Source organism: Taudactylus pleione, unplaced genomic scaffold, assembly GCF_031769625.1.
Source record: "Taudactylus pleione unplaced genomic scaffold, aTauple2 ptg000711l, whole genome shotgun sequence".
Lineage (NCBI taxonomy): Eukaryota > Metazoa > Chordata > Amphibia > Anura > Myobatrachidae > Taudactylus > Taudactylus pleione.
Window position 1 is genome coordinate 813,123 of NW_028285113.1, and position 15,336 is coordinate 828,458.

The following is a 15,336-nucleotide window of genomic DNA, read 5'->3' on the forward strand; positions in this document are numbered from 1 at the left end:
AAAGCCATCCCTAATGAAGCTCAGATCTGTCCTAAAGGCAGTGTAAATGATAGACGAAGGAGAATCGCCAGGGTTTTCTGAACTATTCAATTAAAAAGCTTGAGATGCGATACCATAATACATTTTATGATGAAATGCGTCAGCCTGACCATGAGCATTAGACGTGTGCAATTTTGGTTTTCTGGAGAGAGAGAGACTAAGGCCCTGATTCAGAGCCGGGCGCTCTGACCAGAGCGCTCGCTCTGAATCAGGGCCCACCTCCATTAAAATGGAGCGTCCTCCTGGACGCTCATATAGCTGTGGGTCACCACCCACAGCATATACGAGCGTCCAACAAGATGGTCGCGATGGTCTTGACCATCGCGACCATTGGACTTGCGAGTGAAACCCTGTGGTCGGGTTTCTCAACCGCAAGGCCAGGAGTGATTTTGGCTCTATCAGAGCCAAAATCACTCCCACTGACATCACTAGTGATGTCAGTGGGGCCGGCTTCAGACGGTAGGCGTTCCCATAGGAACACCTCCGTCTGGAAGGCACGCCCCCGGAACGCCCACCAAAGGGGGCGTGCTGTCAATTAACATCGACAGCACGCCCCCCGGAGCGATGGAAAGTCCTTCGCTCGCCGGGTCTCGCGCATGCGCACGACGGAGCTCCCTCCGTCGTGCACATGCGCAGTGGGGACCATCGACCCACTTGCGAGCGTACTGCCGCTCGCGAGTGGGTCTGAATGACCCCCTAATACAAGTGTAAGAGAGAAGGGCCATTTAAAGCTGGGAAAAATAAATACCTTAAAAGCAGTGTGTGCAGGAAACCATGCTACTTGTTCTACCATGTGGATGTATAAGGTCAGAAAGGGCAAAATAACACTACAATCCAGAACTTGCTCGCCCAGCAGCCACAAGTTCATGATTACGCCATAAGTGGATGCTCTACACAGTACCTGGTGCGATGCCCTATTGTGTTCAGGTTGGTTGCCAGTAAGCGTCTCGTGTGGCCTAACCATACTCCCCCAAAGACATCATTGTGCGGTCAGCACTAGAACATCGGAGATTGAACTTCTGTCGTTAACTACTGAAGTGTTAAAAATAGTCCCTTAGAACATTTTATATGCATGAAATATTATTATATAATACTGTATAACATGTACATACGCACACACGCACACACACACCAGTATATATTGTGTTATGCAGCAGCTTACCAGCGCTGTTATGGCTATGAACTGCCTCATTGCCTGTTTAATTACCTTACCTTGTTAATAAATTCGTCCTCTTCCATCTTCGATAAAGCTCGATCCACTAATTCTTTTGCAGGAACGTCCTCAAGTTCATCCAGAAATGGAGCACAACGTCGGTACAGGAAGTATTTGTAGTGCTGTAGCCGGTGGTATACTTGGGTACGACTTGCACAAACAGCGCCGACAAACAATATCTAAATAAAGAAACATAAACAGGTCAGATATTGTGTGTGTGCGCAATGTTTTATTCCTGCTCCAAATTAAGTATTAATTAAAGACAGGAGCTTTATGAGAAGTCGATATTCAATAGTATTGAAAAACAAATATTATATTATCGTGATCTGCAGTGACAAAATATAATCCAATGATAAGAGCAAACTTTGCACTAGCAGTACCAAGAGCAACGAAGTCATTTCAGCTTGTGGTGCCATTTGTACATATAAGATTATGAACACTCTTTTCGATACATTGGAGTTTTTACCTGTTTATCATGTGGCAGAAAGTCGTCATTTTGTAGGATTTTCTTGTCGTATGCTTGCCCTGATAACTTCACCATGAACCTGCAATGTCGGCGTAATTTACATGCGTCACAGTACTTCTCCACAAAACTTATGCACTTTATGTAAAGGCGAGGGTAGCAGTTTACCCGCTCCTACAAGAATAAGCAGAGAAATATGTGAGTTATGGTAAGAACTTACCTTTGTTAACTCTCTTTCTTCGAAGTCCATAGGGTCCTCAGGGAGACCTTGGGGTGTAGGTGGTGGATCTGGAATCCGGGCACCACGCAGTTAAAAAGCTTTCAGCTCCCAGGATGCACCGTTCCACTCTCCCTATACCTTGCCCCAGAGCCAGAGGCACCTCAGTTCGTCCTAAGCCAAAGGCCGGAAGAGGATAAGAGAGAAGGAAGACTGGTACACACAAGAATCACATTCTCACATAGAAGGAGACTGGAAACTGGTGACCAGAAACATAGCCCATAAGAAGCTAGGTGCGTCAGGGAGGGTGCCCTGTGTACCCTATGGACTTCGAAGAAAGAGAGTTAACAAAGGTAAGTTCTTACCATAACGCTCATTTTCTTCTTCAGGGTCCATAGGCTCCACAGGGAGACCTTGGGGATGTCCCAAAGCAGTCCTTTTTAGGGTGGGGACACTCCTGCGCTGAGAGGAGAATCCGGTGCCCAAAGGAAGCATCCTGAGAGGCGAAGGTATCAAAGGCATAGAACCTCAGAAAGGTATGGATAGAAGACCACGTGGCCGTCTTACAAATCTGAACGCCGAGGCGCCATGGCGAGCTGCCCACGAAGGGCCCACAGACCGAGAGGAATGAGCAGTAAGAGAAGCCGGAACAGGAAGGCCCGTCTGCGTAAAAGCCTGTAAGATATTCATACGAAGCCATCTAGCCAATGTTTGTTTATTGGCTGGCCATCCCTTCTTGTGAAATCCATAAAGCACAAATAAGGAGTCTGATTTCTGAATGGAACTGGTACGCTCCACATAAATCCTGAGGGCGTGGACCACATCCAAAGAGGCCTCACCTGCCAAGAGGTCTGGTGATTGAAAGGCCGGGACTATAATTTCCTCATTAATGTGGAAACTAGAAACAACTCTAGGAAGGAACCCAGGGCGAGTCCAAAGCACCGCCCTGTCCTGGTGAAATATCAGAAAAGGGGAGCGACAGGAGAGCGCCCCTAACTCTGACAACCTGCTAGCGGAGGAAATAGCCAGAAGAAAAAGTCTTTGCTGTTAACCATTTGAGTTCCACCGAATCTAGGGGTTCGAATGGAGGACCCTGGAGGGCCCGAAGAACCACTGCCAAGTCCCAATTAGCCACTGGGGGTACAAAGGGAGGTTGAATCCGGAGGACACCCCGGAGGAAGGTGCGGATATCCGGTAACGGAGCAATTCTACGTTGAAACCATACTGACAGAGCAGAGACATACACTGTGAGTAAGACGAGGTGGAGGCCAAGGTCCAATCCAGCTTGGAGGAAGGCCAGGACTCTGGAAATACGAAACACCTGGGGGTCGTAATCTCTGGGACGACACCATTGGAAATATGTATTCCACACTCTGTGGTAGATCCTAGCAGAAGCTGGCTTACGCGCTCGAAGCATCGTGTTGATGACAGAGCTAGAGAATCCTTTGAACCTTAGCAGGGATGTCTCAAGAGCCACGCCGTCAAAGACAGAAGATCCAGGTCCGGGTAAAGGCAAGGACCCTGAGACAACAGGTCCAGACATTGAGGCAAAAGGAACGGAGTGTCGATGGAGAGACTCTGAAGATCTGAGTACCAATGACGTCTGGGCCAAGCTGGAGCCACCCGCAGGACAGTGCCTCCATCTTGTTTGAACTTCCGAAGAACTCGAGGAAGCAGGGAGACTGGAAGAAACCGGTACCACTTTACTGACAGAGCGTCCACCAAGGTTGCCTCTGATCCCGTACACTGGCAGTTTGTGTCGGGAGGCCAGGAGGTCCACCTCTGGGAGGCCCAATTTGTCCACTAGGAGTTGAAAACACCTCTTGGTGAAGAGACCATTCCCCGGCTGAGGAAGTCTGCTTCCCAATTGAGAACTCCCGGTATGAACACTGCTGAAATGGCCGGGAGATAACACTCTGCTCATGTCAGAATGCATGACACTTCTGTAATTGCTGCCCAACTTCGAGTGCCTCCATGATGGTTGATGTACACCACCGTTGTGGCGCTGTCAGACTGAACTTGCATGGGTTTCCCCTGAAGTATGTGTTTGGCCAGCTTGAGGGCCCTGTAAACAGCTCGAAGTTCCAATATGTTGATTGGTAGAGTTGCTTCGACCACTGTCCAACGGCCCTGAAAGGAGTGTGGACCGGTCACTGCGCCCCAGTCCCGAAGACTGGCGTCCGTTGTTAGGAATACCAAGTCCGGGTGTCACGCTGGGAGGTGGGTTTTTGAAAGCCGAGGTCTGAGGCTGTGGGAGGAGGCGAAGGCGAGGGGCCTGGACGTATGATCTCTGCATCCACAAGTCTTGGTCGTTGGCTAGACCTAGTCAATGATGCGGAGTCTAACTCACAAGGAGGTGTTCGTCAGTGACCCCTCCAAGCGGGATATGGGCTTGTGCGGCTCCCCGTAAGCAGGTCGCGGTCCTTTGACTTGGTGACCTAGGCCTGCAGGGAAAACAGAATCAAAACACCCGTGGCCCAAGGGTAATGCCTGGAATAGGCACGTGGGGAGTGGGATAGAACTCCTGGCTGAAGAAAGGCACTTGAGGTGCTGGCTAGAGAGGTGTGGAGATTTATTGATAGGCTGAGGTAACAGCTGGATATCCCACGAAGTATATACCGGATTGCCGGCCGGAGATCATGCACTAGGGTGCAATGAGACGAAGGGTTAACCTGCACACAGGCTGTGATGGTGAAAGCACTGCGGTGAGATGAAGGGTTAACTTGCACACAGGCTGTGATGGTAAAGCACTGTGGTGAGATGGAGGGTTAACTTGCACACAGGCTGTTGATTAGTAAAGGCACTGTGGAGAGATGGAGGTTAGCTGCCACACAGGCTGTTGATAGTAAAGGCACTGTGGAGAGATGGAGATTAAACTTGCACACAGGCTGTTGATAGTAAAGGCACTGTGGTGAGATAGCTCAGAAGCTCTGGAAGAAACACACTGGAAGCACGGGAACCTGGAACGAGACTCCTCTAGTTACACTAGCGGCGACAATGATTGTTCAGGCAACTACCTGGAGCACAGGAGCCGGATATATACCCCTGGAAGCCTGCTGATAGGCCCACAGCGTCAGCTGACCAGCCGGGCCACTCAGGGAAGGAAGTACTGACATAGGGAAAGTGTCATGGCAGCGCCCATGACGGAAACTGCGATCCCCACTCACCGGGTCGCCTGACACCACAGCTACAGGGTGAATGCTCAGCTCCTTCCACGTCACCGCGCCAGCCGCCCGACTGCCCGGGAAGTCAGAGGAAGCCGGCGGGACGGTAAGGGACGGCCGATCCCCGGCTGAACTCTGACACCGGGATCCAAAAGGACCCTTGGTTAGATGAGATGTCAGTAGCCACCAAGACAGACGCACCCCTGGATAGAGCACCATTGTCTGAGCTTTGACCCGTTGGGGTAATCCGTTCCACCTGGAGTAGATCAGCCACTGCAGAGGCCTGGAATGAAACAGAGTAATATAACACACAATATGGCACTGGGTATAATGCAACCACGAGTATATGGGATACTAGTAGGAGAGCAATACACTGGTCCTGTCTGATGCTTGGGTAAGCTGCAGGAGCCCACTGCCTAATATGGCACAGTGCAGCAAACAACCGTATGTGACAAACTTCACAAATATTTCTATAGATGTGAGGTATAGGAACCACCCTAACTACACCTGTATTAGGGCAGAATTAGAGAAAAGGTATAGATATATGCTGACAGTTAGGAAAAAAAGACACAGACAGGCAGCGCTAGCATCAGTCACATACAATGCAGCAATAACACTGCAAACTGGCACTACAATCAACTACACAGACTCAGTGTCTGGTAGGCTATAGTGCTACATACGCTAACCCCAAGGAAGAGGTATGTAGGGGGACCAGACCCGCGTTATCCTGAGACAGGTGCGACTGTGCCACTGAAAGAAAATGGCCGTCGGAGACCTCAGAGGGGGCGTGGTCGGAGGAGGAGAGCAGCTCAGAGAAGCCAGACCTCAGAGGAAAAGCGCCCAGAGTTGAGGAGCCGCTTTAAAGGGGAAACTGTCTCCCCAGCTGATTGTTTAACCCCCGGGACACAGGTTCCCGCACCAATTGTCTCTGGTGGTCTAGTGGAGCGTGGTGACTAGAGCCTGCGTCCCCAATCAGCACCTTCGGTCTGTCCCCGGAGATCGGAGGCATGACTGCTAACACGCCCGCCTTACCTGTCCCCTTAATGTCTGGCTGCAGTCTGGGTCCTCCTACGGGGCCTGGCTAGCACTTACCCCGGGATGCCCACCGAGATCCCCAGCCTGAACTGGCAGCGCCGGAGGGTGGACGGAGCGGCAGCGCAGACGTCCTATGGACAGTCTGCTGCTGCGCGCTCTAAGTAGTAAAAGATAAAATAAAGAAATCATAAAATAAAAAGCTATAGGGCTGCCTAAGCAGCACCCCACATAATGGTGGCAGACTCTGGCCAGGCACCAACGAAACTGAGGTGCCTCCTGCTCGAGGTATAGGGAGAGTGGACCAGTGCATCCTGGGAGCTGAAAGCTTTTAACTGCGTGGTGCCCGGATTCCAGATCCACCACCTACACCCCAAGGTCTCCCTGTGGAGCCTATGGACCCTGGAGAAGAAATACAATTATACCAAACCCGAGACTTTTACTTCGTGGTCAACAGAAACAGGCAATGAGAATTAGCAGTGATTTTGTCACGTGTTTGGTTTACGATTTGTACATTCACTGTGTCAACATGAGAATGTTAGCATGGTCTGCACTTCGACATTGTGCATGTTGACGGAGAGAATGTAGACAATACAATCTAACCCTAACACCAATATGTTCAGGTGGACATGCATAATGCCGACATTTTGAACAGGTCGACATTTTGTCAATGTCACGGTGTTGCATGTCTACATTCTGAAAGTTGTCAACATTTTCAATGTCAGAACCAGTCGACATTAGTGCCGACACTGCGAATGTCGTCAATATGACTGCATACCATTACGTCTAATGCGCAGGGCTCATATTAGCTGACAAGTGAATGTATACAATGTCTGAATAACTTAATAACACTGTATTCATATTAGCCAGTTTGACTGCTGTGTTGCCGTAGTTTCAGGCAGGTAAAAACATGTATAGCAATAACGTTTTGTTATCCAGCATGGAAGAGAAGCAGAAATTGGCACCTTGGAGAGACTGTGACATTACAGGGGTAAGATATAATGGAACTAGTATCTTTTAATGCACCTTTGTGTTTGAAAAAACACCTTCTGATATGAAGATAAAAAGGTGCAAAGAGCACCAAAATAAAACGTTATTTAACAACACTGAATGTACGCTTTCTCCATTTACCTATAGTATATTTTATTGTCTGCATTTGGTGTTTATTACATGTATCAGAACACAAAAAGGACTAGGGGGTATATATACACTAAATGTAGATTTCAACCAATTTAAAATCGACAAACATCGATGTTGTGTTTCTGGGGCTAAATCACACATTTACTAACAGACAATTTTTGATTTGGTTTTTAAGTATTAGTAAATGTGTGATCTAGCCCCATAAACACAACATCGATGTTTATCGAAATTAAATTGATTGAAATCGACCTTTAGTGTGTGTATATATATATATATATATATATATATATATATATATATATAAATATACACACACATACATACATACTAAAGAAGTGCAAAGAAGAACAGCAAGCAAGGCAAAAACATGCATGAAATGAACAGCTACGCGTGCAAGACAAGGAGCCCAAGACTCCTAAAGCAAAGTGTGCAAGACAGCAGGGCAAGAAAAACTGCCACAGCCGACAGAGGTCTCAAGACAGCCAGACAAACAACAGGGCACAAACTAGTCAGGATATGAGGGAGAGGGATTTTTAGAGACCGCACAGGACAAAAATAACACTTACAATGTAGTCACTATAATAGTCAGAGACCAGCATAATTTAAAAAGAAAATACTAAAGTATAATTCCTTAATAATGCCTATAAAGTTGCTGGTGGTGCACCATTGGAAAAGTACAGAAAGTACTTGTATAGTTTGTGTTGAGTCATAGGAGATATGACTCAAAAAAAGAATTTTCCTTACTTGATGCACTCTTAATTATGGATAATTATTTCATTAAATATTTATATTGCATAAAACTTAACTTTTAATTAATCAGACAAAAAAACACAAAAAGACACACATATGTTAAATCTGCTCGCAATTGTAGCATATAATGCTGCAGATCACTAACTCCCTTTAGGAGTATTGAATGTAGAAACTGGCTCAAGAATTTAATCAAATAAAGGTCTATTACTACACCATTAAGTAGTGATTAATTAACAAATTGTTAAATACACCATTATCCCTTGTATTAATGTTATTAGACCATTTTTTGAACAAGAAAAGGTAGTAAGTGAAATATTTTAGTGGAAAAACCAAGATATTAAGACTTAAATAATAGTCCAATTATTCATGTGGTTTATATGCAGCAGGACTATTCACATCCTCATAATTTACCCACTGTCAGGAGTATACATATAATGCAATAAGCAATATCCAATATTGAGTTATAAGGGAAACCAGGCAATTAATGGTCTATGTTATTATATCCATATATACACATTATATGGTTTATATATAATGACAGTTAGTATCCTTGTAATCAACCCCTGTCAAGAGGTACACATATAGTACATTAATTATATTCAGCATTATCCAATATCAAGGACACATGGATAGGGCAATTAATAACCTCCATAATCATACCCATGTAATATATTGCCGAATGTATTTTATGAGGTATAGTTGGTAACAATATATTGACTCTATCCAGATAAAAAGTAATAGACATAAAAGACCCCCACCTTATTGGGGGAAGACCTCTCATCCCTAACTCCGTTTACCCCTGTGGGTATTGAACGGGTCAGAGGGAGACGGAGACCTCCTGGATGCAGGGTGAAGGAATAGAAACAGGGAAAGTGCAGTCGGTTCCTACTTTCCCTGCTGACTCCGGTATCCCCCTGTTGCGAGTGCGCAGTGCAGGGCGGTATAACCGGTGACAGCGGGATGAGGGGGCCGACAGAATTACCTGATTGCCCAGTTAGAGGACTGGCAGTGGGGGGATGATCGGGAGCAGCGTCCCGCTGAATAGTCTAGCCGCCGTCGGAAGCCGGGTCACATGGCCCTGTGATACCCGAGGTCCCGGCGCTGGCTGATGACGCGCGTTTCACAAAGAGCTTGTTCACATCGGAGCCTGTACTCCCCCTGTAACAGCTCCTCCTTAAATAGCCCCAGGATTAGTTAATTATCTCAATTGACATAGATAATTGAGAGACCATTGATCTTCCAATGTACAATATACAAAACAAACAGGGATACCCTGATCTTTCAAGATAGTGAAAGGAAGAAATTGAAACAACAGAATGTACCCACGAAAATGAGATTTGTAGGCGATTTCTGCTATGAATGGTATAAGATTCAAGATGTTCTTAATAAATATTGGCATATTCTACTTAATGATGCAGATTTGAACCAAAAATTGGACCCAAAAATATCGATGAGTTGGAGGAGATCTCCGAATCTAAAGGATAAATTGGTCCAAAGCCATTTTGTCAGAACACCCACTAATAGAAGTAAGATCAGGGGTACATACCCATGTGGATCATGTAAAGTATGTGAATACATGATCCAACAGCCAGTGGTAAAAGACAAGTATGGCGAGGATATCAAAATCGATGATTATATCAACTGTAAAACTATGAATGTGGTATACTGCATCAGATGTCCATGTGATCGGCAATATATAGGATTGACCACAAGGATGTTAAAATCAAGGATCCTGGAACATCTTGGAAACATTCGGAATGCAGCATCGGATCTAAGGAAGAATAAACAACTCACCTAGGTGGCAAGACACTTTTTTCGAGCTCATCCCAACAATACCAAAGACCTAAGAGTATTTGGACTTGAAAGACTACATATGGGCATAAGAGGAGGTTACACTACTAAAGAACTTCTAAAAATGGAGAGTAAATGGAGTTTCAAAATGGGTTCATTAATGCCTGTAGGACTCAATGAATTTAATAACTATGGAGTTTTTTTGCCGACATAAGCCTTAATGTGGATGTCACACCCCCCTCTTTCTTCTCTCTTTACTAGTACATACATATTGAGATGTTCTGCCTATAATATATGTTGTTATAGGCATAGGATTTTATATATATTTTTTTTTCCTCTTTGGATAAAGAACTAAAAAATATTTCCAGTGATGTAATCACTGTAAATTCTCTGATCTGTTTTTTCTCTTTTTTCCTTTTATTAATTTCTTCTATTAACCAGTTATTGGTTCATAATGTATTGACTGATTAACCATATATTAATTGATGATATATATATACACTTTTTTATTTTTCATATTTTAAATATTTATTTGATGTGATTTATTTCATTTAATATTTAAAATTATTCTCTTCTATGTTTATATTTATACTAGGAAGCATATTTATCAATATGCAAGTTAATATTAAGGTTGTCACTTATGCACTTCTCACAATGACATCATTTTTTCTAACAGTTTAGATATAAATTTTCACTTTGTTTTGTTATAAATGTAATTTTTGTCACAATCTTTCTGTAACATATATTTGGTATTATATATATATATAATTAAAAAATAAAATTTTTTTTCCTATTATTATCACTTTTAGTAATTTTTTGGAGGATCTCTCCCTTTTACACTAATGGCTTCTTCCATTATATTATCAACACTGTATAGAATCGTATATATTTTCACACTTTGTCAATATATCACATACTAACATTTCTTCACTTTGATATTATTAATCTTGCAGCAATAGCCTCAATACTAATTATTTGTTTTATATTTTGTATTAATTATCTGGAATGTGACAATTAGGGTTTTTCATGTCTATTACAGGTAGTAAATAAATATTTGTGTCTGTTAAAAGGCATTTATTGATGCCAATTATTATATATGTAGCTATTATAATTGACTTTTGGCTAAGTAATTGTGTAATAGCCATGTTATATACTGGTATTTAATTAACAACTATGTACTGATGCCCAGTGTATATAGTTCTTAGTACAATCGGTGTCTAGTTATGTAATCTTTTAATCACATTAGAGATATGTATTCTAGAAACTATAATAACTGATTAATTGTCTATTAAAAGAACAATGAATGTATATTGGAAGATCAATGGTCTCTCAATTATCTATGTCAATTGAGATAATTAACTAATCCTGGGGCTATTTAAGGAGGAGCTGTTACAGGGGGAGTACAGGCTCCGATGTGAACAAGCTCTTTGTGAAACGCGCGTCATCAGCCAGCGCCGGGACCTCGGGTATCACAGGGCCATGTGACCCGGCTTCCGACGGCGGCTAGACTATTCAGCGGGACGCTGCTCCCGATCATCCCCCCACTGCCAGTCCTCTAACTGGGCAATCAGGTAATTCTGTCGGCCCCCTCATCCCGCTGTCACCGGTTATACCGCCCTGCACTGCGCACTCGCAACAGGGGGATACCGGAGTCAGCAGGGAAAGTAGGAACCGACTGCACTTTCCCTGTTTCTATTCCTTCACCCTGCACCCAGGAGGTCTCCGTCTCCCTCTGACCCGTTCAATACCCACAGGGGTAAACGGAGTTAGGGATGAGAGGTCTTCCCCCAATAAGGTGGGGGTCTTTTATGTCTATTACTTTTTATCTGGATAGAGTCAATATATTGTTACCAACTATACCTCATAAAATACATTCGGCAATATATTACATGGGTATGATTATGGAGGTTATTAATTGCCCTATCCATGTGTCCTTGATATTGGATAATGCTGAATATAATTAATGTACTATATGTGTACCTCTTGACAGGGGTTGATTACAAGGATACTAACAGTGTCATTATATATAAACCATATAATGTGTATATATGGATATAATAACATAGACCATTAATTGCCTGGTTTCCCTTATAACTCAATATTGGATATTGCTTATTGCATTATATGTATACTCCTGACAGTTGGTAAATTATGAGGATGTGAATAGTCCTGCTGCATATAAACCACATGAATAATTGGACTATTATTTAAGTCTTAATATCTTGGTTTTTCCACTAAAATATTTCACTTACTACCTTTTCTTGTTCAAAAAATGGTCTAATAACATTAATACAAGGGATAATGGTGTATTTAACAATTTGTTAATTAATCACTACTTAATGGTGTAGTAATAGACCTTTATTTGATTAAATTCTTGAGCCAGTTTCTACATTCAATACTCCTAAAGGGAGTTAGTGATCTGTAGCATTATATGCTACAATTGCGAGCAGATTTAACATATGTGTGTCTTTTTGTGTTTTTTTGTCTGATTAATTAAAAGTTAAGTTTTATGCAATATAAATATTTAATGAAATAATTATCCATAATTAAGAGTGCATCAACTAAGGAAAATTCTTTTTTTGAGTCATATCTCCTATGACTCAACACAAACTATACTAGTCAGGATATGAGCCAGGGTAGAACCAAGAAGATGAGGGATCTGGGTACATACTATTCGATGTATCCTTCAATATATAGTTCTGACGCGTGTCAGAACAATATATCGTACACAGAGCGCGATTCAATTCAATGCGATGTTGAATTGCCCTGGGTGGGAGTGAGCGGAGCTATTCAATTCAGCGCGCTGTTAAGTCGGAGGAAGACGGTTCTCGCGACTTAACCTGGGTGTGTAGTCGTGAAAACCGGCATTCTCTGACTAAAGTGTCGTATTTCTCCTCGCATCCCAGGAGGGTGCGAGAAGAAATCCTATATGCAAATCCTCTGACGAAATGACCAGGGGGTAAAGAAACGCCTTAGGAAGACTGCTTTGATCCTCTTTATTATTGCTGCCACTTGCTGCAGGGACTCAGAAAGGGAGCTTGTCGATTCCGATGCACTGCTATAATTCTAAGCGGCTACAGGGATTAAACATTGTTGCTGGAATCTACCAGTGTTATCATCTAGACTGCCCAGGACATCGAGAGCTCCAGTCCCTGAAACGTGACTTCCCAGCTATCACTGCCCCTCACAGGGTAGAGACGTTAGCCTCGCCCAGGCGAGTGAATGGAGACGCCAGCAACAGCCACGGACGATGGTAACAGCTACAGTGGGGAACGGGGAACGGATCAGAGACACTAGTGTGTCGCAAATGGTTCCTAAGTCTGCCGTGAAACTCCTAACTTTGGTTCTGGGCAGCGCTGAGCTCTTCCGGGTGACTTAGAAACTGCCCGGGCGTGACCAATGCAGACGCGGTGGTGTGACATCATAGGTCATGCACACCGTGTCGCTGACCCACCCGCAAAGTTCTCACTGCTCAGCAGTGAGTGTGACAGGCTGCACCGGCTCCGCGGCTGAGGGACAGGGAGCTCCTTTCTCTGCAAAGGACAGGTAGGGGCCGATATTTTTCTGTGGAGGCCGGTGTGGCTGTGTTTTTTTGTATATGGGGACAATGTATTAATTTGCTTTCTGTGGGGCCAGTGCGATTGGTTTCTTTTTTCAAGTGGGGGCATATGTGTTTTATTTGTGTTTTCTGTGGAGGCCAATGTGTTTTTATTTTTATTTCTGTGGGGGCCAATGTGATTATTTTCTCTGTGGCAGCCGATGTATGTGTTATCCCGTCCTCTCCCCCTATGGGGATCAATGCGTGTGTTTTTCTGTGGGTGACTGATGGTGTGCCTTGGCAATTTTAAAATCGTGTTTGGTGTGCCGCGAGTTGATAAAGATTGAAAATCACTGTTCTAGAGGATGACCTGAGAAGCGCGAGAAGATTCAGGGCCTCATTGAGTTTTATCATTCACAACAAGTGATGAAACTCGTGGCGTATGATAAATGGTGCTCCAGCCAATCAGCTCCCGACTGTCTAGTTTCAAACAGATGACAGTTGGGAGCTGATTGGCCGGAGCACCATTAATCATATGGAATGAGTTTTATCCCTAGTTGTGAATGATACAACTTGTTGATAAACAAGACCCTCAGTGTTCCTGGGCTGAGAGCCTGTATGCAGATAGGGTGGCACCATAGTAGATGTGACATGAGGGTGTCACCCACACTCTTCATCTTTGCACAACACAAAGTACAGTTGCGTCACAATTGGCTCAGACAATCTGACAAGCCCCAGAAAGTTCATCTTTGCAGTTAAATGCAAAAAGCACAAATCTTTTGCACTTTTCATTTCAACAGGACGTGCTTCATCTACAGGACGCTTGTTTTATGGTTTGTGTTTGTTTGTAAAATGTATAAAGTTAATATAAAAATAATAATAATAATTAAAAAAAAAAGCCTGAGGGAGTGACGGAGTCCCCCTTTAAAGCGTACCTTATAAGAGGTGGACCAGCGACAGCTGGTAGTGAGTTTCTCAAGGCGAGGTGCTATGATACGTTCCTCTAAGTAATTCAGTGATTTCAGCAAGTCTTTAGCATATCTTTTGTCCCTTATTCCTTCTATCGGGTAAAAAAGAACATGAGATTATTAGAATTTCTGTATACATTTTTGTAGACCGATACAGCGGGGGAATACAGCATACTACAAATACATAGGTGGAGATTTAGTTCCACGCAAGGTTTCATCAGTCTCACGGACGACGTGCCGCTGTGCACACAGCGGGTAATTACCCCCTCTTGTACCGCTATAAGGTGTGAGCAAAGAAGAATGAGGTTCTCCTGCCCAGATGCCATGTTGTGTTAGCATGCAAGGATCTGATGGAACCTCACAGTTAGTTAAATCTTCTCCGTAGAGGATAAACAGGCAAAATACAAAACAAGAGGCATAAATACAAGAATAGAAAGACACAAAGCATGATGCCGCGCATAACATGTACAGTAATAGGTAGGATATAAAACAAACACGTGCTGTACAGGACATGCCATAGGTATTACATAAGGGTATACAGGCGAATGAGGTGGGAGCGTACAAGGCAGGAGAAGAGAGCCCTGATCGTATGATCTAGCACTCTAATAGATAATCTATATATCTGGGATTAGAGCATCACATAAAAGGATCCCCGGATAAGAGGGTGATACAATTTTTGCCCTGTTAGGCTTCCTTTACCTTCCTTCTGCTATTAATCTCGCAGAATGGCAGCGGTGCCTACTTTAGCCTGGGACCCTGCTGCTCGCCAGCATGGGGACCTGTAAGTTTTGTATTCTCCACTAAAAAGTAATACCGTCCCTCTTACAGTAACTATTACAGTTATGCAAACTAGGCAAATTTAAGTAGAGAATTTACTTACCATACAGTGTCCTCAGAAACTCATTATCCACTTTATTGATTAGTAATGCCCTAATCACTTTCTGAAGGTGAGAGTACAAGTCACTGCCAGCAACTGTAAAGCAGAACATACAAGCATGTTTTTTTATTATTTTAATGGAAA

At 43.7% G+C, this 15,336-nt stretch overlaps 1 protein-coding gene across 1 annotated transcript in view; it reads right to left on the bottom strand.

The window, feature by feature from the left end:
* CCDC82 (coiled-coil domain containing 82) overlaps positions 1–15,336 on the bottom strand; it is a 68,491-nt gene that overhangs the window by 676 nt on the left and 52,479 nt on the right. Inside the window, exons 4-7 of the mRNA XM_088456730.1 lie at positions 15,196–15,288; positions 14,283–14,407; positions 1,719–1,889; positions 1,252–1,431 (exon numbers count right to left, since the gene is read on the bottom strand). Of these exons, the coding sequence (XP_088312856.1) occupies positions 1,252–1,431; positions 1,719–1,889; positions 14,283–14,407; positions 15,196–15,288 (569 nt within the window). The remainder of the gene's footprint in view (positions 1–1,251; positions 1,432–1,718; positions 1,890–14,282; positions 14,408–15,195; positions 15,289–15,336) is intronic.